At 45.3% G+C, this 25,196-nt stretch overlaps 1 protein-coding gene across 3 annotated transcripts; it reads right to left on the reverse strand.

Moving 5' to 3' along the window:
- Positions 1-1,093: 1,093 nt before the first annotated feature.
- On the reverse strand, positions 1,094-25,196 carry SCAMP5 (secretory carrier membrane protein 5). Of its 3 annotated transcripts, none has more exons than XM_088657448.1 (8): positions 25,037-25,196; positions 23,818-23,888; positions 15,735-15,801; positions 12,557-12,685; positions 10,796-10,952; positions 9,871-9,972; positions 9,480-9,597; positions 1,094-8,698 (listed from the first exon to the last, which is right to left on the reverse strand). In XM_088657448.1, exons 3-8 carry the CDS (start codon positions 15,739-15,741, stop codon positions 8,504-8,506), a joined length of 708 nt encoding a protein of 235 aa, XP_088513574.1. In that variant the 5' UTR covers positions 15,742-15,801; positions 23,818-23,888; positions 25,037-25,196; the 3' UTR covers positions 1,094-8,503. The 3 variants fall into 3 exon arrangements, with proteins under 3 accessions (XP_088513574.1, XP_088513576.1, XP_034987184.1); XM_088657450.1 differs by lacking the exon at positions 25,037-25,196 and adding an exon at positions 24,525-24,599; XM_035131293.3 differs by lacking the exon at positions 23,818-23,888 and having other exon boundaries at positions 25,037-25,195.

Below are 25,196 nucleotides of genomic sequence, written 5' to 3' on the forward strand. Positions count from 1 at the left end.
GCAGGCAGACTTTGTATTTGTGGTTAACCTTGGGTGGAATACATCACTCATGATCTGTTAACCTGCCCCTCATATAGAGACCCCAAAGATCGCTTTCTGAAACCTTTGTTCACACAAGCAAGCAGGTACACCTTGGCAGAAATGGTTCAGGGTTTTTTGAGTGACAATACTGTAGCTTTGTAACACACAGTGACTCTATGTGAAAACTGCAAAAAAAAAAAGAAACTTCAGGAAAAAGGAGTTAGTTAAAATCGCTGTAAATTGTTGCGGTGATTCAGAGGTTTAATCTGAAATCAAGCTAGATTTTGGCAAAATGCTTTCTATGTGTCTCCACTCTCTTACATAATGGATGTTGGCTTATGTTATGGGTATATGTTCTGTACTGTATTGTTTTATTGGTACTATTGCTACAAGTATGTCATGGCCTTTAGCTAGAACAATCAACTTGTGAACTGATCTAACACTCAGTGATTATTAGTTTATGAAACTGTGTTAGTTAAGTAACTAAAAGGCATGGAGCATTTTAAAGGTATTTACAAAGATGCAAAGGATTACCTGTTTGAAAATGAAGATGGTCTAAATTAAGGTGTTTCAATATGGCCTGAGTATTTTGTTTTAAGAATGGATACTGAGGGCATACTACCCTTATGTAATTTGTGTACATGCTGCTCCTGATGTTGTCTGTTTTTAAGTGCTTAATAAACACATAAACCTAATGTGTCTAATTCCCCCATTTTTCAAACTGCACATTGTCAGCTTTCCAACTGCACACTATAAAAAACCTCCTCCCCCAGCCCCGCAACCATACAGTTGCCACTTACTCACCTAATTAGCAACCCATGCAAGAATCTTTATCCACCCACTTTCTTGCCTGTCTGTCACAGCTATCTGGCAGTCTCTCCCTCTCTCTCATATCAACTTCTCACCCTTTTTTGTATTCCTCTTCACCATCTCTGCATCTGACTCCTCTTTTCTCTTGTCATTTTCTTTCCGAGGAATTCTTCTCCAACATTGCACACATTTTTTTTAAAAAAAAATTGTGGTGAAGCATCACCATCACCAGCACAATACAAAACCAAACCAAAAGCACAACTTTTGATATAATTTGTTTTATTAATTAGTCTCCAGGTTGACACCATTTCATCAGGGACAGACATGGAATGACTGAATAATCACAAGTGGTCCCCATATTTAAAAACCCCATCCCTTGCTTTTCCCATTTGTTCTCTATATAACATTTGTTTAAAAACTCTGTTGTGAATTAGATACATTGAGATGATTACTTATGGCACCACAGCTATTTGAGGAGTCTCTGAAAAGAAATGCAGAACAGGATCACCAGTGAGTCTCTCTCTTCTTCAACAGGAGCTCAGCGGAGGAGAAACCTCTGCCCTGCCTAAGCAAGGGAAACTCACAAGAATTCAATGCACAATGATTAGAAGCCATTATATTCCCCTTTTGAAAAATAAATTATTACAAATGCATTCAGCCCACAATTGTTCCCTATCAGATTGAATTTTTTTCCCATGAGTAACTCAGTCCAGCCATCAGCATCCAGCAAATGAAAACCCTTCTAAGATGTTACTGTCTCAAGTGGCAGCCCATAAGCCATACCCACTACTTCCAGGCTAAAATTCAAGGCCTATTGGTGCTACCATTTCAGCACACAGTGGACGCTGGAAATGCAGCTGCAAGATGGCCTTGAGGGACAAGAAGCCAGAACCCAACTAAGGAGGAAAAAGCAATGGGAAGCGAAAGGTCAGGACAGATGAACAGAAGCTGGTGCTAGTAACATTGAAGTTTGGTACATGAGGTTTGTGAATGCAGGAGAAGCCATCTATGGCTTACCATAGGTGCTGGGAGATGACAGCAAATGATGGAACAATATATAATTGCAGGTGATGGGACACCGCAAGCAGAAGACCCCTGCTGGATGAGACCAAAGGCCCATCAAGTCCAGCATCCTGCTCTCACAGCAACAAAGCCAGATGCATATGAAAACCCCACTAGCAAGACATGAATACAACTCTCTCACACTTGTTCCCTGGCAACTGGTATTCAGTTACATTGTCTCTGACACTAGGGGTATCCTTTCTGATTCAGCTCCAAGCTCCTCTTCTCCAATCTATCTCAAGGAGGCATTCTTTCAGCACCTCCAATCCCTGCAAACCGCAAGGTGGCTGGCACAGAGCCCACAGTCATTCCCCACTTGCATGGTCTCCATTGGGGAGAGCCACAGAGAAAGAACAAATTCTCTACCCTAGAATCCCTGAGATGCAGTTCGGGCACAATATTTATCTGTAGTAAAAACGAACCTGTTGTTTTGGCTTACAACAAAACCTGTGAACAAGGGAGGCTAGATGCTATCTCTCTCTCTCTCTCTCTCTCTCTCTCACACACACACACACACACACACACACACCCTCTAGCTTGATATCATTTGGGTCCTGTTATCACCAAGCTGGTCAACCTGGGATGGGACTGCATTACTTCCAACTGCGGATGGGATTTCACATGATGGAAAGCCCCTCCATTCAAAAACAACAGCATCCCTACATGAAGAAAACTAGCACACCAGGGAGATAAATTCTAGTAGCCTTCTCACTGCTTGCTTTCCAGGTACAGGGATCCCCTCCCCTTTTTTAAAAAAAAGGAGAAACATTTACCTAAAGTACTGGGTTAAGTTCTAGGCAAACAGAGCATGTCCAGAAGTGGGGAAGAAAGATGACTAGAGGCCTGGAGACCAAGTCCTTCAAGGAAAGTTCGAAGGAGTTGGGCATCTCTAGCTGGAATAGAGACAGTTAAGAGGTGATGTGATAGCCATATTCAAATACTGTACTGGTTAGAGTATTGGGCTGGGGGCTGGGAGACCAGGGTTCAAATTCCCCATTCAGCCATGACGTTCACTGAGTGACCTCGTGCCAGTCACAATCTCTCAACCTATCCTGCCTCACAGGGTTGTTGTGAGGATTAAAATGGAGAGGGGGGAACTGCGTATGCCACCTTGCGCTCCACTGAGGAACCGAGAGTCATGTAAAATAATAGAATCTCAGAATCGTAGAGTTGGAAGGGGCCATGAGGGTCTTCTAATCCAACCCCCTGCAATGCAGGAATCTTTTGCCCAACGTGGGGCTCAAACCCATGACCCTGAGAGTAAGAGTCTCATGCTCTACCAGCTATCCACGATGATGATAATAATGGCAGAAGGTTGAACTAGTTGATTTTGAGGCCCCTTATGATTCTACCATTCAAGATTTGAGCTTATGAGCCCTTATGTGCAAGCTGAAGTAATGCTTCCCTAACACAAATTCACCACTGCAGAGAGAATTGCTCACCATGTATACCTGAAGAGCGTTTTTCCTCTTGGGGATCAAGAGCTACAGATCATCTTCAAACCACATTGTCCCCCCATTCCCTTCACAGACTCGACCAACTTCTCTATTCCCAGAGCTGCAAGGATCATTACAGGGCACTGCCAGGCACACTCAGTGGGAAGCAAGTTACCCCCTTCCAGATTATCTTGTTGCTGCATTTGAAAGCAGAGCTCCCTGAATTTCTCAAGTCTGACTCCTCTGACTGATGAGCGAGATGAACAGAGGCCAAGCTGTTCCAACTGATTCCATCTGCTCAGAATGACAAAGCTGGCTTCCCATCTTTGAGAACAGGCAGGCCTTAGCAGTTTTTAATGAGAGAAACAGGCAGAATTCCATACATTTGGGTGACATGCACTGAAAAGGTGGGTGGATTTCTACAGGGATACTTAAAAATAGCACAGTTTAAAAACCCTTGCTGCTCCCCCCCCCCCCGGTCCACCAACACATAAATTAACCCATTTCACAGAAACAACACAGGAGCAGGAAATATGCTCTTGTGAAGTAGGAGGAGGAAATTGCAGGTGGTGGGGGTGAGGGGAGAAAAGAGGTAAAAAGCTTCAAGAAGGGAGGAAAAGCACAGTGCCAATCTAATCGAGTTTTGAAAGCACTCTTCTATGGTGTACTCTAATCCTACGGGATTAACCCACTTTTATTAGATCTAACACAACAGAGGAAGAAGTGGCTGCAGGTAGCCAAAGAGAATGGCTGCCCATACAATAACTCGGTTCTGCAGGACCCACCCAAATGAAGGTGAAAATAATCTACTCTTGCCAGAAGTCTACGTTAAGTTCTAAAGGCAGACAAGACTCTTTTAAGTGTCTCTGATTCAGTGGAACTGCCAATCTTTAATGAACCCTGAATGCACACACACACACTTGTGAGGCCAAACAGTAATGATCTAGCGACAGAGAATACAGAAAGGTAAGACACAGGGGCAGAGGAAGGCATAAACACACTTCACAGCCACTTGAACACCAGGGAATATCACGTTCTCTTATTCAAAGCACACAATCCAATAAAACAAACAAACAATAGCCCTGTTCAAGCACCATGGGTATCAACCCACAATGAGCAAGGGGGTGAATATGGTGACCCCACATCCCGACAACTCCACCCTTATCCACTCAGTCCCCACACCCTTCCTGCATTGACCTGGGAAGACCTGGAGGAAGCAAATGCAAGTAGAAGTCGACCGCCAGACCTTTCCAGCTCAACATGCAAAGATTGGGAACCGAGGGGATGGGGGGGGTCTATGGGGGGCATTGGGAGCAGGGCCTGCACACATGACCCTCTGCCTCCTACCTGTTCCTGTTCAGGTGTAGGACTGTATTTCACCATGGAAAGGACCATGACTCAGTGGCAGAACGCCTGCTTTGCATGCAGAAGATCTCAGGTTGAACCCCCAGCGTCTCCCGGTAGGGCTGGGAGAGACTCCTAGCTGATACCTTGGAGAGTGGCTGCCAGTCAGTGTGGGCTATACTGAGCCAGATGAACTGATGGCCTGACTTTGTATGAACCAGCTTCCTATGTTCTGATGTTGGATATGATGGGGAAGAGGGTGTGTTGGCCAAGGAAACCAGAATGAGTTGCCGTATTATTTGTTGTTTTATTTTTATTAATTAAATTTATATGCTGCCCTTCCTCCATAGATCTCAGGGTGGGTTAAAATCCAAGATAAAATACAAGATCCATACTCAGATCAAGAAAAAGCATTGGAGGTTGAAGTGAAGGTCGGCTTGGGATGCAGTAGAGGCTTCCATGTTCCGAAAAGCGCTTGTCCGTGTGTGGTGGCTCTTCACACAAAACAGCCTGTTATAGGCAAGCTTCACATTAATTCCTATACAGAAGCACCTTCTGTGCCTGCATGTTTTTTTAAAAAAAACAAAATCCATAAAGCAGCCTTGTGGCTCTGTGGAAACACTGATACAAATCAATAAAAATACAATTACTGGATGCTGGGCCTTCCGACACCACCAGACAATTCAGAAACATTAGGAATTGTTCTACAATGTTTCAGCCAAAGAGAGAGAAAAACTCCATTATTTATATTTAGTTGAGAATTGCCGTGTATCAGTGAGCCAATGGAATTTGGAACGTTGTTCATAAAATTGTAGAGTTTGAAAGGACCCCAAGGGCCCTCTAGTTCAACCCCCTGCAATGTAGGAATCACTGCTAAAGCACCCATGACTGATGGCCACCCACCTCTGCTTAAAAACCTCCAAGGAAGGAGAGTCCACAACCTCCTGAGGAAGACCTGTCACACAGCTCTTACTGTCAGAAATTTTTTCTTGATGTTTAGTCAGTATTTCCTTTCTTGTAACTTGAATCCAATGGTTTATGTCTTAACCACCAGAGCAGAAGAAAACAAGCTTACTCCATCTTCTACGCGATAGCTCTTCAGATATTTGAAGATCGCTATCATATCTCCTCTCAGTCTCCTATTTTCCAGGCTAAATATTCCCAGCTCCTTCAACCTTTCACTACAAAGCCTGGTTTTTTCCTTCTTTGCATGTAGGAACAATAATAGGTAAAGGACCCCTGACCATTAGGTCCAGTCTTGACCGACTCTGGGGTTGCAGCGCTCATCTCGCTTTATTGGCCAAGGGAGCCGGCGTACAGCTTCCAGGTCATGTGGCCAGTATGACAAATCCACTTCTGGCAAACCAGAGCAGCACACGGAAACGCCGTTTACCTTCCCGCTGTAACGGTACCTATTTACCTACTTGCACTTTGATGTGCTTTCGAACTGCTAGGTTGGCAGAAGCTGGGACCGAGCAACGGGAGCTCACCCCGTCACGGGGATTCGAACCGCCGACCTTCTGATCAGCAAGCCCTAGGCTCTGTGGTTTAACCCACAGCGCCACCCGCATCCTGAGAAACAATAATAAGTGATAGTAATAATCATCATCATCATCAGGAATCAGCTTACTCCTTCCTTCTCTCAGGAGAAGATGCCAAGGAGCCATAGGAAGCTGCCATATACTATATGGAGTCAGACTGTTCGCCCATTTACTGTCTACAGTACTGTGAACTGACGTAAAATCTACAGATGAAGTGCGGTATACAAATTTTAACAACAACAACAACAACACACCGACGGGCAGCAACTCGCCAAGATTTCAGGCAATAGACATTTCCAGCCCTATTGGGAGATGCTGGGGATTGAACCGGGGACCTTCTGCACACAAAGTGTGTGCTTTACCACTGATCTACAGTCCTTCCCCAGGAAAAGGGAAAAGAGAGCATGCAGACAGGTACAATGCAGCCTACTTCCTCCTGTGGGGATCCAGCCAGCAGCTACAGTGGTCACTATTCTGGCAACAGGAGTGCCAGGCAAGGCCAAGGCCACTTGACCAAGTGACCACCAAACTGCACGGCAGCTACATGGACTATGATCAAGGCAGCCCCCCTAAATCAGAGCAAAGCAAACCCATGGCGCTTCGGATGGTGTTGGGACTCCCATCAGTCCCAGACAGCATGGCCAATGTAAATGATGATGAGTTGGAGTCTAGCAACATCTGGCAGGTCACCATTCCCCCAGCCCAGCTCCAATGTCATTTGAGGCTCTATAGCCTATTGTGGGCCATATTCTCTTCTGCAAAGCAGGCCTTTATAGGTGAACTGGGAATGAAAAATCATGAGGTCATGGAACTAATTGCCTGGTTGGGGGGAGGCTCTCGCTGACCACAGGTCTTCAAGCACAAGGTGAACAGCCACCAGTTGGTGATGCTCTACACCTGGGTTTCTGGCATCAAGCAGGGGCTTGAACTATATGGCCCATACAACATGGGTGGGGAACCTCAGGCCTTTTGGCCCTTCCCCCAGGCAACACCCCCTCACTTGACCCTGTTACTTACACACACACACACACACACACACACACACACACACACCATGCTTTTGCCTGGCTGGCATGTGTCTTGAACTCTAATAATGCCCCTTGCTTGTCTAGATGGAAGGCAGAGAAACAAGCCTGCTGTACAAAGGTAATACATGCGTTCATAAGCTCCACCTGGTTTTGCCTCTGGCCCTGCACACCACCAGCACACGGCCCTCGAAAGCTTGTCCAGAAGGGAACAAGATCCTCTCCATGATTCTAGGTATGGGGCTTCTGGGGTTGGGGGCATATTTGGAATGTGGTAAATTTCACACCGAACACAGAGGTCTGCTCCAGTTCAAACAGGGCAGCTCTTACAGCACTGCTCACAACTTTGTTTTTTAAGCCACGCACAAGCACTGCCTTCCTATCTATACATCGGAAGAGTAAATGGACTTGTTTATAATACCACACGTTAAGGTAAGCAGTAACCTCTGGTGGATCAGTGTGGAATGAAAGGGTTGAGCTCTGGTTTTGAGAGTGGAGAGAGTGTGTGAAAAAGAGCAGGGTTTAAATGCTAATAAGCCAGCAATGCCCTACGTCAGAAACACGCAGCCCCCCCCCAGGTGTTAGATTACTACGCCCATCACCTCTGACCATGCTGGCCAGGGCTGATGGGAGTTGGAGACCATAACACCCAAAGGGTCGCAGGCTCCCTACCCCTGTTCTATACAGTATAAGTTGCAAACAGCTGGGACAGACTGAACCTGACAAAGTTCTTACAACAGGCAGCTGTTGTGAACTGGGTTATCCATGAAACCCCCAGAGTGTCCCTTTAGTAGCTCTTGAATGTTTGGGCTCTCCACGCTCACACCGGCTGATGCAGCTATAATATCATCTAAAACCACAGTAAAATTTAAAAACCACCACTGTACATTGTTTCACAAAAGGGGGAGGGAGACCAGCACACACATGTACAGTCACTACAGCACGACACAATAGTCCTGCATGTCAACGCAACAGCTTCTTCAGATTGGGGGGAGGGGGAGAGAGAGAACAAATGATCTCCAAGGACAATTATCCTAGAACAAAGCCAAAGGGTGGAGGAAGAATAACAATTTTGACATGCCTCCATCCCATCAAGGTGGCTATTATACAGCCAGCCCTGCGCCAACCCTCCTATACAGTGGAATTTACATACACAGAGAAACACACACACTCTCCTCCAGTTCTTCCTGCCCACTTCAAGTCACAACCCCATCAGGTTCACATCTCACTCGGGAAGTTCTAGTTGGGTGGGGAAGGTCACACCTCACATGTCATTGGGGTAGTTATAGTTAGGAGTGGCCGAATACTGCGTCTCATGTGGCATCATGGCTCCCTGGGCGGCACCAACCGCCACGTTCTGAGCTGCCTGCTGCACGTGGGCGTTCTTCCAGGCTCCCGTCGTCCACTCCTCTTGCGCTTTGCTGATACTCCCACCGCTTCCCCGGTAAAATTTATGGACCTGGAATGGGGGAAAGTAAAACAGGGTCATTCATCACCTTTTTCAGTTTAGCCTTGGAAGGACAAACAAAGGAGCCAAGCTCACTTGTTTCTTGGGGAAATCATGTAGCCATCTAACATCAGAAGAGGTCTGCTGGATCAGGCCAAGGGCCCATATAGTTCAGCATCCTGCTTTCACTGATGCCCATGGGAAGCCTGCAAGCAGGACCTGAGTGGAACAGCACTCTCCCCACTTCTGAATCCAAGTAACTAGTATTCTGAGTACCCATTGATAAGCCTTTATTCTCCATGAAACTATATAATACTCTTTTGATTCAAGTTACAGGTAGGTAGCCGTGTGGGTCTGACATAGTCAAAACAAAATTTAAAAAATCCTTCCATGATCAAGTTGGTGATCATCCATAGTTTAACTGTGCACCATATGAAGAAGTTCTTTCTTTTATCTGTCCTGAATCTTCCAGCACTGGGTGACCCCAAGCTTTTGCTGGTGGCTGCCCAAGAATCTCCAAGTACATGGACATATACTTCTGAGACACATATTAAATATATAGGTGTGAGGTGCACACAGGAAAAAAAATGTAAGAAGCAGCTTCTTAGTGACTGATATATACCAATCAATATCCATGCACACTGCACATCACTTGTGTGAACGCAGTCATATCAACTCTGGCCCTTGGAAACAGAAGGATCAGCCACCAGGAGTCTCCTGGGCATTCTCAGCCATAGTGTGTGAGATATATCTATGTAGCACCCCCCCATGCAAAACCTTTCCCACATCTTACCATGCTGAGGGCAATGAAGGAGAAGACAGACATGGCTGTGAACATGATGGTGGGGATGAGCATTACGACAGCTGACCCCACGTTTGTCCCAAAGAAAGATATTGCTGCAATCCAGCCACTGCAGAGAAACAATGAGAATGGGAGGAAACATTGTGAGGAAACTATGGGGCTGCTACTGCCACCACTCAGAACCACTCCTTTGAGCCATAACCTGGAGAAAGGTCATAGTGCAGCGGCAGAGAGCCTGCTTTGCATGCAGAAGGTCCCAGGTTCAATCCCTGGCATCTCCAGCTAACAAGATCACAGGGCAGTTCCCTATCCCTGATCTAGGCCATACAGTTAATTGCCTAAATATTTATTTTAAGGTGGTGGCTGCTCTTGCCCAGCTTACCAGACTCCCCAGCCGGGGATCCCGACTGCCTGGATGATGCTGATCACCAGCTGAGCCATGAAGGTGAAGAAGAAAGCCATGAAGCTGAAGGAGCTGTCTGTCCTACAAAAGAAAAGAGCCCATCATTGTTGCCTTCTCCATTGCTGTTACTGACAACCAGTCCAACCACTAGGCAAGTCTCTCACCAACAGTCAAGACTCAAAAGGAAAGAGAGAGTGCTCTCCCGTACTTTGAAAAGAGACCTGTCACCAAACAAGATGACCCAGCTAGGATCCAGCTAGGATGTAAGCAGCCTCCAGGGAAAAAAACAGCAAAAGGGAAAGCAGCTATTTATTGATGGGTGAACACAGAAAGGATGACCAAAGATGACCATTAATTTGCAGTGCATTTCTGCATGCCTAAGAACATGGAACACACAATGAAGATGACTAGGACTGCTTGGAAACGGAGAGGACATACTGCCACACTGCCTTTCCTTATGGTGATAGTGACCAGACACATGGCTTAAAGTCATGGGCGGGAGCAAGGATGGATAAGAGAAGGAAGGGTGATGTGATTCGCAGGTGAGAACTACAGAAGCAGAAATGCGTGTTAGGAGCTGGAGAGCACCACGGGTTAGAACATCTGTGCACAGGAGAATAAAACAGCAACTAAGAAATGGGTGGATATGGAGAGGCTACTGAACGCAGTAGCAAAGGGGTGGGAAACCTGTGGCCTTCCAGATGTTGCCAGACTATAATGCCCATCATCCCACACCGTTGGTCAGGCTAGCTGGGGCTGATGGGAGTTGGGAGTCCAACAGCAAGTGGAAGCCATGGATTCCCCATCTGTGCAGTAGGACCTAGCCAAAAGAACAGAGGAGCACACTGGGGTGGGGCTGGAGAATGAGAGCGAGAGAGAGAGAGAAGCTGTGCCTATCACTTACTTGAAGGCTTTGTAAATGGGTCTAAACCAGCAGACATAGGAGCAAGGCGTAAAGAGAATGAGCCAGAGAATTGCCAGTCCAAAGTTAACTGCTCCACCACCTCCGATCATCCACGCAAGGCAACCAATCAGATTCACTGCCAAGGTGATGCTATTCACTGCAAACACATTTATCGAAAGAGACACACAGAGAGAGGAGCAAAAGTAGCAGATCACACAGCAAGAGCTGGACAAGCTGAGAGTGGGAATGATAAACGAGTTCAGAGCTTCAACGAAGAATAATAAGTGCCACCTCCACGATTTTCCAAAGGTGTTTCCAGACCATAGTTATTTTAAGGTATGATTGAATCACATGCTGGCAAATTTGGGTTACACAATTAAAGCTGAGTTAGAGGCCTTGCCCAACAAACCCACTTCTCCAAAATGACGGGAATCTAGCCTCCCTACAAACAAATCAGTGTGAATGCTCTATAAACACACATTGTCTGGAAGTGCCCCTAGTCAGGCTTATCACATTCCCTTTAGGAAAGGCAAGGAAGAGAGACAAGGGAGTAGAACAACAACAAAAGGAACCAAATAAATCTACCCTCTTGACCAGGCATCCCCAAACTGCGGCCCTCCAGATGCTTTGGCCTACAACTCCCATGATCCCTAGCTAACAGGACCAGTGGTTGGGGAAGATGGGAATTGTAGTCCAAAACATCTGGAGGGCCGAAGTTTGGGGATGCCTGCTCTTGACAGTCAACAACGGCCTACACTGTTGTTGTTGTTTTAAATTGTTTTTATTAAATATTTTGAGACTATGCTGACAACTGAGTTGGCCCTTAATGGAAACAAAAACCAGGAACACAGATGAAGGCTGGGACTGGAAAACTGTTCCACGCTGGCCAAAACCTTTCGTCCAGATCTGGAGAATTAAGACTCTACCTCTGGACTTGGTTCCACATATATGTCTACAAATAATAACCTAGGATTGCCATATTTCAAAAGGTGTAAATCCAGACACAAAAGTTGTTGCCTCGACCCAGTATACCTGAAGGAGCGTCTCCACCCCCATCGTTCAGCCCAGACACTGAGGTCCAGCTCTGAGGGCCTTCTGGCAGTTCCCTCACTGCGAGAAGGGAAGTTACAGGGAACCAGGCAGAGGGCCTTCTCGGTAGCGGCCCCCACCCTGTGGAACGCCCTCCTATCAGATGTCAAGGAAATAAACAACTATCTGACTTTTAGAAGACATCTGAAGGCAGCCCTGTTTAGGGAAGTTTTTAATGTCTGATGTCCCTTTTCTTCAGCCATTGTGGCCCTTTTCTTAAATAGCAATTAAAAAACAAAATGGCAGACAGACTATTGACACCACATCACTCGTGCTTAAAATCTTCCAGACTGCCCATATGTTACCAGGCCAAGGTCAAGTTCTTGTCTTAATTTACAAAACCTTTAACAATTTGACTCCAGGATGCCTTTAGGACCACCTGATGCCTTTGATATCCAGGGTCTTTCAGGGTATATCTGTTGGAGGTCCCCCAAGACTGAGATTGGCAGCTCATATCGGCCAGGAGCCCCACATTCCGCATTGTGAGCCTAATTCTCCCTCTCTGGCCAAAAAAATTCTATCAATATTGAAAATAAATTAAAATTTTAAATTCAGATTTGTGGAAAGGGAAATGAAAGAGTGGGTCCCTTACTGCTTCTGGTCCATGCTTCCCCACTTACACACACTGGAATGCTGGATTGCGCTTTTAACCCTCCAACCTCCACAACTTACACATCCAGAGGTAGTAAAGACGTTTGACTGTGGTTCGGTGTAGGGGTGGGATTTCCTCATCAAAATCCTGGTAAAAGCACGGTTTCAATGGGATGAAATGAGGGAGAGGAGGGAAATTGTTCACTCTTTCTGCAAGAAAAACAGAAGGGAAGTTGTTTCTTTTCCATTTCCCTCCCCACAAGTAATACAGTCACTCAGTATTTAAGCAGCGTCTTTTCCAAATGGTTCAACACTTTGGTACACAATGATTGTACTGTATACAAAATCTAGGCACAAAACCATGGCTTGCCCTAACCATATTAAATAAACAATGGCTTAGCAAAAACAAACCATGGTATTGCCATTATGTCTGAACCCAGCAAATATCTCTGCCACCCTCGTAACAACCCTACTGTGACAATACTATAGGCAAGGGATGGGGATTCTAGGGCTTTCCATGGGTGTTGGGAGTCCAACAATATATAAAGTGCCAAGTTCCCAAACCCTGTTATAAGCAAAAAGCAAAGATAGAACAGCTTGCCTTGAGTCACTCAGTGACTCCATATGTTCAGACTGGGGGACTTCCTGGTGTACAGCTAATGCTCTTGATCATTACAGCATTGCAACTTTCAACTAGCCATATTGCAAATCCTCCAAACTTACTTTGTCCACGAGAATGTGAGTTCAAATGTAGTCTGAAATGTGGTCCAGAAATGATGGCATTTTTAAAAAGAACTCCCCATTCTGCTCTCAAGGACAGTTCCATTAATATTTTAAATACTTCTCTTTTTGTCTGTCCCCCATCCCCAATGCACACTATACATACATACAGATAGTTAGCAACCTCCTATGCACCTGTCCTATGTCAAAGATAACACAGAAGATGATGTGGGGGAGCAGAGAGAAGACTAAATTAATTATTCAGAATCACCAGACAATGAGCTGTGCATCTTATTTGTGACAATTTGCTTGAGGTGAACAGGAGCAATTCAATATGCAATCCTGAGAACATTTGCCTGGAGGTGAACTTGTGGAAATAGGATTTATTCCTAAGAAGGGCCTGCCCAAGACAATTCAGCACTTCAGATATAAAATCTAAATGGCACTGCTTCATGCCATCACCTCCCAGCAGTAAAAATCCAATAATAAATTAAATGAATGACAATGATATCTCAGGTCTGAGTCAACAGTCCCCTTCTGCCTAATGGCAGACTCGGCTTAACTTCCAAGAAAATAAATTTATGATCAACGGCATAACATATTGATTAGAGGGTAGGGAGGGCATAGAAATGACAGAGGTCTATAGAACTATGTACAGCGAAAGGAACTGTTTCTCCCTCTCTTGGTGCTCTGGGGTTCGTGGGACTGATAACAGCCACAATAATATAAAAGGCTCATTTGGGTGACTTTCAGGTCAAGGGGGAAGGGAGACTGACATACAGAAAAGGGACCACTAGCATTCCAATGATGAGTACCATTAAGAAGTCTGGAAGCCTTCTTATGCAATCAAAATCCAGAGTGTATAATTGGGCTGATTTCCATCTACATCAAGGGTGGGGAACCTCTGGATCACAGGTTACACCATTGGTACACCTGCCAGGGGTACCAATTTGGCCTCTTCCCCCCCCCACACACACACCTGACATTATAGGTGATGTTAGGCGTGGGGCTGGTATTCATATGGCTTCAAATGAAGAGTTGGGAGCTGAAAATGAACTCCTGGTGGTTCCTTTGCTGGAGCAAGGCATGCTTCCACTGCCCACGAATGGAGGAAGGAGGAGGAAGTGATTTCCATTGAAACACTTGTTAATATGGATAGGCCTTTCTTGTCCATTTTAACAGTATTTTCAATGGAAACTGCTTCCTGCTCCTGAAGCAAGGTTCAACATAGGGCTATTTGAAAGCCCTTTTGCAAGCAGCCCCTTGCTATAACTCTACATCACTGAGGAATTGGGGGTGGCTTCTGCCATAGACCACACTACATATCAGTGACAGCCAAAGTAGCATCCCCCATACGTTCTTGGCCTCCAGCTCCCATCAGTCCCAGCCAACATGGTCAATGGCCAGGGATGATGGGGAGTCAACAACAATGAGAAGCGACCACATTGGCTACCCCTGGCATATACTCATGGCAATCTCCTTCTCTGAGTGTGGACTCTTGCGCAGTCAGAACAGCACCATCTATACACAAGAGAGAGGCATCAGCAGACTCAGTGGAACCCCAAGGTGTGTGGAAATACAAACACACACAAAAATCTACTGTACAGGGGGGGGAATTGGAGGAAGAGTCCCACAAGCATGCTCTGTGGGAATGGAATGTTGGCTGACTGTTGTGGTGGGGCAGAGGAAGAAGGAAATTGAATATCCTGAAAGAAGGCATGACCAAGAAGCTGGCTGGCTTGAACAGCAACATTCAAGACTGCAAAAAATCTGTGTTTCTTGAAATTAACCAAATAAGAGCACAAAACTTGTTACCAGCGCCCTACCAGACACTGCTAAGTATTTGGGGCAACCAGAACAAATATAGTCAAAGCAAAAGTTGGCTTTTTAATGGCTGCAAGACCATTTCAGATACTGAAAATATCTGAAGGGTCTCTCTATAGAGGCTTAGTATGAAAAGTTATCAGTACTGACAGTTTCAGAGAGGATTATCTCTTAAGTAAGATTATTTGGAGGACAAATCAAAGAAGCCAAATTTTGCACCATTTGGTCAGGCTTCATTGGTTATTTAGCAGAATTGGAAGATCCTAGTGGAATACCAGGATGGTTTGCATTCATATGGGGCCAATAATCTCCACTACTTATTCTTTTCAGAGTCCAGATACCTTTGATGGGTACAAGAAGTTGTGATTGGAGATCTCTGTGAAGCAACAGACAGGCATCTCTAGACTGGTCCCACTTGTTGCTGTCTATCTTTGGCCATTGACAGACCATTGACAGATCAACACTGTGAATTTCTATGAACCTGGGAGCTCTGTCCATCAAATGTTGTCGCTGTGTCAAACATAGGCATCTCAGGAATACTGATCTTGTCATCAAGTCTTGACTCACTTTAGCCTCCCAGTTCAGGCTTGAACATGGGAATATACAAACTACTATCTCAGGATAAAAAGTGTTGATAGAACCAGGCCTTGCTCAGAGCATCAATTCCTCACACTATGAAAGCTTTGTTTACACGGAAATCTTACTGTCATCTTACCTCCCATGATGTCGCCCAGTCTTTATTCCACAGATAGACAGAAGAACTTGTCACACCACCAATAAAGCTGAAAGAAATCAGGGAACAGTTATGTGGATAGCATCATTATATAGTTTTACCACCAGATGACACTGGACTTATTTGTATCTGGTTGAAGCCAGGCACTTCCTGCTTGCTTGAGAGAAACAATGAAGTACTGGGCTAGCTTTATGACTGGTATGTGCTCCCAAGACTTCAATGACAACAGATATGATATTAAAGGAAGAGAATAGGGATAAACATGTCATTGACATGCAAGCCTTTCCACTTCTGATAGACCAGGCCTAATCGTGCAATTTGCTTCCTTTGCTGGCTCAAAATCCAAGGGAACATTTGCAGTGCCTTGGCACCACTCGAAACAAAAGCACCACCACCTCAGTAAATTTAAGATCAATGTAAATCAGGAGTGGGGAACTTTTTTCCAGCGGAGGGCCACGTTACCTTCTGGGCAAGCTTCTTAAGAGGCGCAAGCCAGTGGTGGACAGGCCCAGAGATAAAAGTGGGTAGAGAAATGAATGCAAAGTTTATAGTTCGTACACACACTCCTCTCTAGTCTCCAGACAAACAAGAGGCATTATTCCAAGGACATATTCCAACCATGCAAAAACACTTGGGAGGCAAAGGAGGGCAATTAAGGGGTATGGCATGGAGAGAATTCCCAGGGAACCAGATATAGAAGCCTGGAAGGCCACATTTATTTGCAAACCATGATATAAAGAGTAAGGCCTTCTTAGCTATTTTAAACCCGATGTATTTGCTGCCCTGGGCTCCTTTGGGAGAAACAGGCAGGGGGAATATACATTTAACGGTATAATAATAATTGTGCTCATCTTCCTATTCTATCCCAGTCAATTAGAATCCCTTTCCTAAGTAGATAAATTGGAAATGCACAAGAACTGACTAGCAACTGACAGGCAAAGCTGTAAGAGGCATCCATAGCCAGCGTCCAGCAGAAGCCTGTGTTGCTAAACAAACCGGCTTTAGCCTGAGAAGTTAAAAAAGGTTCTACAATGTAGGACAGGCATACTTAGCCTCTGGCTCTTCCTGAGTAACCTATGAGTGACCTACACTGACCCACACTACTCTCTAATCCACAGATGCAGACCTGGACAGGAAGTGCCAGAATAGATCTACAAGGACAGCCAGCTTGACTGTAGTGGCACTACATTCCCGACTTTGGCTCATGTTTTCTGAAGGAGGTATTAAAAAAAAAATCCAAGCTTCTGCCTTATGACATCCAAATGAAAATACAGCAGAATGCATTATTCCTCATAGGGGATTATATCCCTGTTTTCTTGCATTGATTAGGTATTGGTTTGGTCAATTCCCAAGAACTTAGAGCAGGTGACACTATAGCTGCATACACACCATATACTTAAAGCATGTGGCTTCCTCCAGAGAATACTGAGAACTGTAGTTTACCCGCACAGAGCCACAATGCCTAGCGCTTCCTGAACAAACTACAGTTCCCAGGATTCTTTGTTGGAACTATTGTATGTGCTTTAAATGTATGGTGCATAGACACACCTATGCTAAGCTTAGAGTCTTCTGCACCAGGTTTGCACAAACCAGGACTGCAAACCATGGTTTGAATACTCTTTGCAATCCTATTGTTTCATTTGATTCCACTGATACCTCGTCTTTCTTCCAAGGAGCTCAAGGAGGTTACACAGCACTTTCTCCTTCTATCTGTATTCTCACAACAACCCTGTGAGGTAAGCTAGGCTTAAAGACTGGCCGAAGGTTACCCCAAACAGCTTCATGGCTAATCAGTTGATGGACATGGTGACAGCTCAGCCCCCACCTCCAATTCTGTGTAGGGGCCCTCTGTGTCTTGAGGAAAAAAGGAAGTGCTGTAACCCCTAAAGGTCCCAGATTGCCCTGCTCTGTCTTACTGCCCAATGGCCCAGCTTCCTCCTCTGTAACATGTGCTTTGGGGAGTGCCAGGTCCTCCTCTAAAGAGGATCCGTCCAGTAGGCCACATGACAGTTAACAATAACTTAAGAAGTATATAAATCCAGGGCAGTCTCGAGCAGGTCGCGTGCCCTGGCGCTGAGGGGCGGAGATCGCTCCGGCGCCCCCGCCCTCGCAGGGCGCAGCATGGCTTCCGCGCAGCTTTACCGTGCAGCGCCCTGCCTACCGGCCCGGCGCCCTGGCACCCCGCGCCACCGGGACTCTACGTAGAGCCGGCCCTGCACAAATCAATGGCGTTTTGAAAGGTTCGATCCACTATCTTGATTCAAAACAGCATTCAATAGTATCCAAACATACACCAAAAAACTTGCCCCTTGATCTCAGGAACCATCATTCCAAGTTTGGTGAATACACATCAAGAGGGGCAAACAGCAACTTTCCAAAATATACACCAGAAGAAAGGAAGATACTGGTGGAGGAGAGGGGGATGAGAGAACCAAAATACGCAAATCCTAAATCTATTTACTTATATGGTGCTTATCCCATACTAAATGTTTTCAGAACTGGTTCTCAGATTTGACCTTATATATTACATTGATTAGCATGAAAGATCAACTACAGATCTTTCCGAGAACTAAGTTTTCCATTTCATTTATTTACTTAAATGTTTTAATGTCACACCCTGCTTTGCAATTGACACTTAAAAACTAATGGGAACCATATTAAAGGTAGCACAAAACAATAAGCCAAAACAAAAACATAATTAGCATTAAGTGGCCTTTTTTTAAAAAAAAGCTAGAACAAATAAGGTATTCTCTTGGTGCCCAAATGATGTTAAATTCAGTGCCAGGGAAGCTTTCTTGGGAGGTAAAGGTAAAGGGACCCCTGACCATTAGGTCCAGTCGTGACCGACTCTGGGGTTGCGCGCTCATCTCGCATTATTGGCCGAGGGAGCCGGCGTATAGCTTCCAGGTCATGTGGCCAGCATGACAAAGCCGCTTCTGGCAAGCCAGAGCAGCACATGGAAATGCCATTTACCTTCCCGCTGTAGCGGTTCCTATTTATCTACTTGCATTTTGACGTGCTTTCGAACTGCTAGGTTGGCAGGAGCTGGGACCAAGCAACGGGAGCTCACCCCGTGACAGGGATTCGAACCGCCGACCTTCTGATCAGCAAGCCCTAGGCTCTGTGGTTTAACCACAGCGCCACCTGGGTCCCTTTTCTTGGGAGAGTGTTCCATAAATGCAACAAGGGAGGCTGTCCCAACCTGATACCAGCCCAATGTTTTGGACTAGAACCCAAGTGATGCGGCTTTTCTGAAAAATGTCAAAGTTGCATAGGGGAATTTTCAGTTTGCAGGAAATTATTCTGTGCAGGGGTGGGGAAATGAATCTGACCAGTGGGGCAGATCCACAAGCCAGCTTTAGCAGATGGATTGGGCTGTACTCCTGTCATTCACCTCCAATCATCTTATTAGGTGACAACTTTAGAGGGGCTCACTAACCCACTGATTGGCCCCCTTTGAAAATATGCTAATCAGCTGGTTTGGGTTGAGAGAACGCATTCAGTGAGGCTTGCTATAACCCCCAAGCAGCTGATTAGCAGTTATGGTGTGCCCTTTTAATGTCAGTTTAACGGGATGGTTTGTATCAAAACGCTCCTGCAAATTGATGTTTTTCCTCCACAAACTTGCAGTCGTAAAAATGTTCATGTGCTGAGCAGCACCAAGAGCAACTCCCATCAGCTGTGCTAGAGAGTTCCCAGTAAGAAACTCCCTTGTGCAGCCAATCCCAGCAGGTCTCACAGATCAGTACTGTCAGGAGTGCCACTCACCAAGAAATGGAATACAAGTGTTAAATCAATTCAAAACAAGACATGATCAGGAGGCAAGTTTAAGTTCCCAATTGCTCATTTTTAATTTTTTTAATTTTTAATTTAATTTTGATGTATTTAGTTTTGTTGTTGAGTTGTATTTTAACCAGTTGTTTTATATTTGGTGTTAGTCGCTCTGAGCCTGGCTTTGGTTGGGGAGGGTGGGGTATAAATAAAAAATTATTATTATTTTTTATTATTTGCAGCTAAATATTTACCTGCCCCACACCTGGCATCACATATGTAAGAAGAAGACGAAGAGTTTGGATTTTATATCCCGCTTTATCACTACCCTAAGGAGTCTCAAAGCCGCTAACATTCTCCTTTCCCTTCCTCCCCCATAACAAACACTCTGTGAGGCGAGTGGGGCTGAGAGACTTCAGAGAAGTGTGACTAGCCCAAGGTCACCCAGCAGCTGCATGTGGAGGAGCGGAGACGTGAACCCGGTCCCCCAGATTATGAGTCTACCGCTCTTAACCACTACACCACACTGGCTCTCAAGGTGTGGGCCAGGTGAGTGTGGTTGGGCGGAAATGGCCTGGGGGCCCAACTGTGACCTTTGCTGGGCCTAATTAAGCCAATAGGTTGGAGGTTCCTCACTGCTGCCCAAAGGAATGATCTAATCTAGCATGTTTATTCAAACGACATTTAGTAAACAAAGCTGAACACTTTGAAACTGCCAAGTTTGCCTAATGAGGTGTTTTCACTTAGAATCCATTCACTGTTACTAATAGACTTAGGACATGGGATATTTCCCAAGGAAAAATAAAGCACTGTGAAATTTTCTTCCCCGTATCACTATTAGAACCCATCTCTTGTGATCATTAGCCCTGCTTGCTGCAACGGATGGGCGCAGGAATCCAACAACATATACCCTAGAGGATACCAGGTTGGGAAAGGCTGGAATAAATACCAAGTCTTATGCAAAAGGGCATTTTCAGAATCATAATATGTGAATGATTCAGAGACAGTCATACAGGCTGCATAGGAAAGCTGGCCTATAACAAATCAGTGTCAGGATCCTGTCCCAAAACATGTTGGCAGTGACTCTTACTTGTAAGTGAGGAAGAGATAACTTCTCAGGCTAATAGTGGTAAAGGCTCAGCAGGAAGCAGGGGGTCCAGAAGTCAAGGTTCCAAGATGCACAAGCAAGGCAAGTGGTTCATAACTGAACAGAAACCTACACAGATGTCCCAAGAGTTGACACATCCCTTGTGTCAAGTTATTAAAGAAAAGATGGGGGAAACTCACTCAGGGGACTCTTTTGTCATACGAGACTGCTGAGTGTGCACATGTCTGTTCTGAGTGGGTGCATCTAATCCCACCAAAGAAGGGGGTACCTGGTTCTTGACAACAAAACTGTCTCCTGCCCCTCTGCCTCCAACTCTGAAAATCAGCTCTGACCATAAGAAGCTGCTTTATACTGAGTCAGACCAATTGATCCATCTAGCTCAGTTTTGTCTACACTGGCAGTGGCTCTCTAGGGTTTCAGGTAGGGAATCTTTCCCAGCCTGACTTAGAGATGCTGGGCATTGATTGAACCTGGGACCTCCTGCATGCAAGGCAGGTGGCTACATCCCTTTCCTAAGGAAGTTTCTCATGGAATTTAGCAAAAGTTGGCTTCCCTGCAATTTCCACTCATTCATTTAGCCCTCCCCTGTATTATGGAAGTGATGGAATTAGAGTTAAGTTTTCTCTCTCCTCTTTCCCCACACCACCTCATAACTTTGTAAATCATGGTCATATTCCACTTAGTATCCTTTCTCTTTAAGCCGGAAAGCCTCAACTTGCCTAACTGGAAACATGTTCTGCCATCTTAATCATTTGGCTTGTGATTTCTGCACCTCTTCAATAGCTACAGCATAGAAACCTCCATATATATTCACCACCACTCAAAAGTGTAAGACAATAATCTGCAAATGCCCACAAATTCTGCTGTTCTCATATTACAGGTGACAGCAGCCTCTGGATTGGGAACATAGGAAGCTGCATTGAACATTCAGTCCATTGATCCACCTAGCTCAGTACTGTGACAGACGGTGGCTCTCCAGGGTTTCAGACATGAGTCTTTCATGGCCCTATCTGGAGATGCCAGGGATTGAACCTCAGGTCATCTAAATGCTCTATGAAGAAGCTATGGTGCTTCACCTGAGATGCCCCCCCCCCCACACACACACACACCGAGTTCAGTGGTGCCACCAAGGAAGGACTTTGGGGCAGACACACGTCCAGGGCCTGTTCAACAGAATAAGCGAGCGGGGTGCAAATGCAGCAGAACTGGTTTACCATATTTTGAAATAAGTGAAGTACTGTAATACACATTGCCACTTAACAGCCACCCACACCTCATAAGTCCATTAAGTCTAGGGTCTAAAATGCCAGCTGCACCACTGGGAGTAGACCCTATTTTGAGGAATGTGAAGGAACACCAGGTAGCCTTGTGTCAGAGTAATAATAAGAAAAGGCATTTCATTTTCCAGCTGAGAAAGACAGACTCTGCGGCTACCTAATCTCCAAATGCAATACCCCTAGGCTGGGTTTCAAACTGATTGATGCACACTCAACTGCTGTTCATCTCAGGAGGACAAGTAAACATGCAAAGGATTGGACTGAAGAGCTTGTGCATATTTTAGGACTTCAGTCCAACCTAAGCAGGTATTTCAGCATTGGTTGGACCCAACACTTTTGACCTTATAAATAATAGAAGCCTCATCTTCATGCAAAACATTATACAGTATGCCATTTGCAGATGAATGGAGCCTGAACATCTACCCTAAGGAGTTTGTGGTTGTTTCTCTCTTTGAGGGCTGCTCTCTGCTTTTTACTCTCTCTCTCTTTCTAATGCAAATAAATGCCCATACTTCTGTAAGATGAAATCTAGTTATAAAATAATACCGTTTTTGTTTTGTTTCTACATATACACAAGCACATTGATTCTCAAGTCAATTTTTGAATCACCAGGAATCAATTGTTTATACTTTTGTGTCAAGGGGTATATATGAATGACTTTCCCAAAGAAAGCATCATCCTACACTAACCTTCCCCAACCTGGTGCCCTCCAAATGTTGCTTGGAAATGGGAGCTATAAGCATATAGACCATGCCTAGAAAGAATGGAGGAGATAAAAGTGTGGGTAAGCCTTGTGTTAGAAGTGCCAATGCTTGATTCAACACAAGGCAGCTACCTAGGTTTGTTGACCTGTACTAACTGCCATGTTCAAGTCCCCTGCTCTGTACTAAATAACACTGTTAGACAGTTATATCATTATTTATATTTATTTATTTCATAAATTTTGTACGCCGCTTGAAACCAAACAAGTCTCAAAGTGGCTTACAAAAAGATAAAAACAAGAAAGTCAAGGGGGGAATATAATACTATAAACAGACAGAAAGTTAAAATACTAAAACAGATGAAAATTCACATAAGCATTTCTAAGCATTTCTAAGCATCTGGATAGGCTTGCCTGAACAACAATATGTTTAGGTTAGCCATACATCCTAGACCTCTGTTAGCAAAACTGAAGAATCAGCTTGAAAGAAATTAACCTCGTTACTTGAGCAGCCACATTATAAAGGTGACGAGATTATGTATCAAGTCCCTGGCTTTGGATGCATTTGCAGCCAAGATTCCAAGCGAGAAATGATGCATAAGAGAAAGTCAACACAGGCTGTGTACACACCATACCTTTAAAGCACATCCAAAGCACATACATCACAAAGAATCCTGAGAACTGTAGTTTGTTAAGAGTACTAGGAATTGTAGCACAGTGAGGAATAAACTACAATCCCCAGGATTCCTGAGGACAGGAGATGTGCTTTAAATGTACTTTAAAGGTATGGTGTAGGATGCTGGTTTATACTGAGGGCTCATCCTGACTTCCTTTAGCACTGTGCTTTTCAGGAACAGGTCCATGCTTTAAATTAAAGCTCTGTATCCGACCAGGTTCGTGTGTTTTTTGTCCTAACACTTTCCCCAAGGAACCTCACATTTTACCACTGAATCAGATCAAATGGCAATCCACAGATAATTTGACTGCTGTTTGCAGTGCCAAAATGTGAATTTTCCCAAGGAACACGCCAGGACAAAAAAATACCACTTGGACACAGAGCTTCAAAGTCTGGACCTGTGCCTAGAAACACGGCACAAAAGGGAGTCTGGGTAAGCCCTGAGTCAACCATTGGTCTACCCAGCTCCATATTGCCTATGAGACTGGCAGAGGTTCTCCAAGGTTTCAGGTAGGTATGTCTCCTTGACCTACCTGGAGATGCCAGGGGCTGAACCTGGGAATTTCTGCATGCAAAGCTGAAGCTCTACCACTGAGCTGTGACCCTGGATAATACAGAATATAGGTGATATTATACAACTTCCTGCTCAATTAAAAAATCCAGAGCTGAAGCATCTCCAACAGATTACTGTTCTGCCTCTGCTTGAATACCTCCAGCCATGGAGAACACACCTGCCCAGGTCATTGCTTTCATTGTTCAACTGCTCTTACCATCAAGAAGTTCCTCCTATTGTTCAATCAAAATCATTAGATCACACACACACACACACACACACTTACTAAGGCCTTCTTACATGTATATAACTCCTCCGCAACACAAACCTGCCCTTAAACACTCTGACAGTGCCTATTGAAAGTAAATCTTGCTTATTTCAGTGGCGTTAACTGGCAGTCAATTGGTTATAGCATAGTGGAGATGTAACCCACAAAATTTGGAATGTGCAGGGTTAACTGTGGAAGAGGACAACTGCCTTAGGGAAGATGCTGATTGGATGGAGTAAAGCAAAGCCCTTGGTTCTACAATACCATAGCTGAGGTCACTCTGCAAACACATTTTGTCTCTGTTGGAATATCTTTGCACACTCATGCACTCATTGAAGGAGGGGTAGGAAGAGAAGGAACTTAGCGTTTTACATAAATATAACCCATACTGTATAGAGCAGAACAGTTTACACACTAACCACAGACACACATCTACCGGAAGGCCTCAAAATGCAGGAATCCGCGTTCTCCACCAGCACCATGAATGTCAACAGCTTGCGGATGGAACCTACACAGTATTTTGCCTCCAATGATCCCTTTTTCCTTTTTGCACGGCGCTCCTGTTGGGGGAGGGAGCGGGGTCCAGTGCATGCATCTTGCAAAGGTTCGGAGAGAAAAGGGAGCCAAGAAGCAGCTCCCCTGATCGACGCCCCCCCCCTCTTCTTTTTTGCAAGGGTGAAGTGCGGGGAATGAGGGGAAGAGACGCGCCGGGGAAAGGCTCCATTGCACGTATCCTCTCAAGGAAATCGCACTGAAGGCCACATTGCTCGGCCCCGGGGAAAGATAAGCACAACCCCGTCCCTACGTCCCCGAAGGCGCCACGCTAACATAGCGCGGGGAAGGCAGCAGACTGGGAGGAGGAGGCCTCTTTGCCCGGGCGTCCAACGGGCGAGACCTCCGCCCTTCTCCATCCCCCGCTTTTAGGACTCACCGCTTCGCTGTCTTGGTCCTCGGGCCCCGCCGAACGTCTCCCCCGGATCCTGACCCGCAGCGCCCACCGGCGCCTCCTGCTGCAGCGGCCGCAGCTCTCGCGAGGCTCCTCGGATCCTTCTTCTCCTCCCCCCGCCCCGCACGCACCCAGGGCTGGGTGG

The sequence above is a fragment of the Zootoca vivipara genome, chromosome 13, assembly GCF_965207765.1.
Source record: "Zootoca vivipara chromosome 13, rZooViv2.hap1.1, whole genome shotgun sequence".
Taxonomy (NCBI): domain Eukaryota; kingdom Metazoa; phylum Chordata; class Lepidosauria; order Squamata; family Lacertidae; genus Zootoca; species Zootoca vivipara.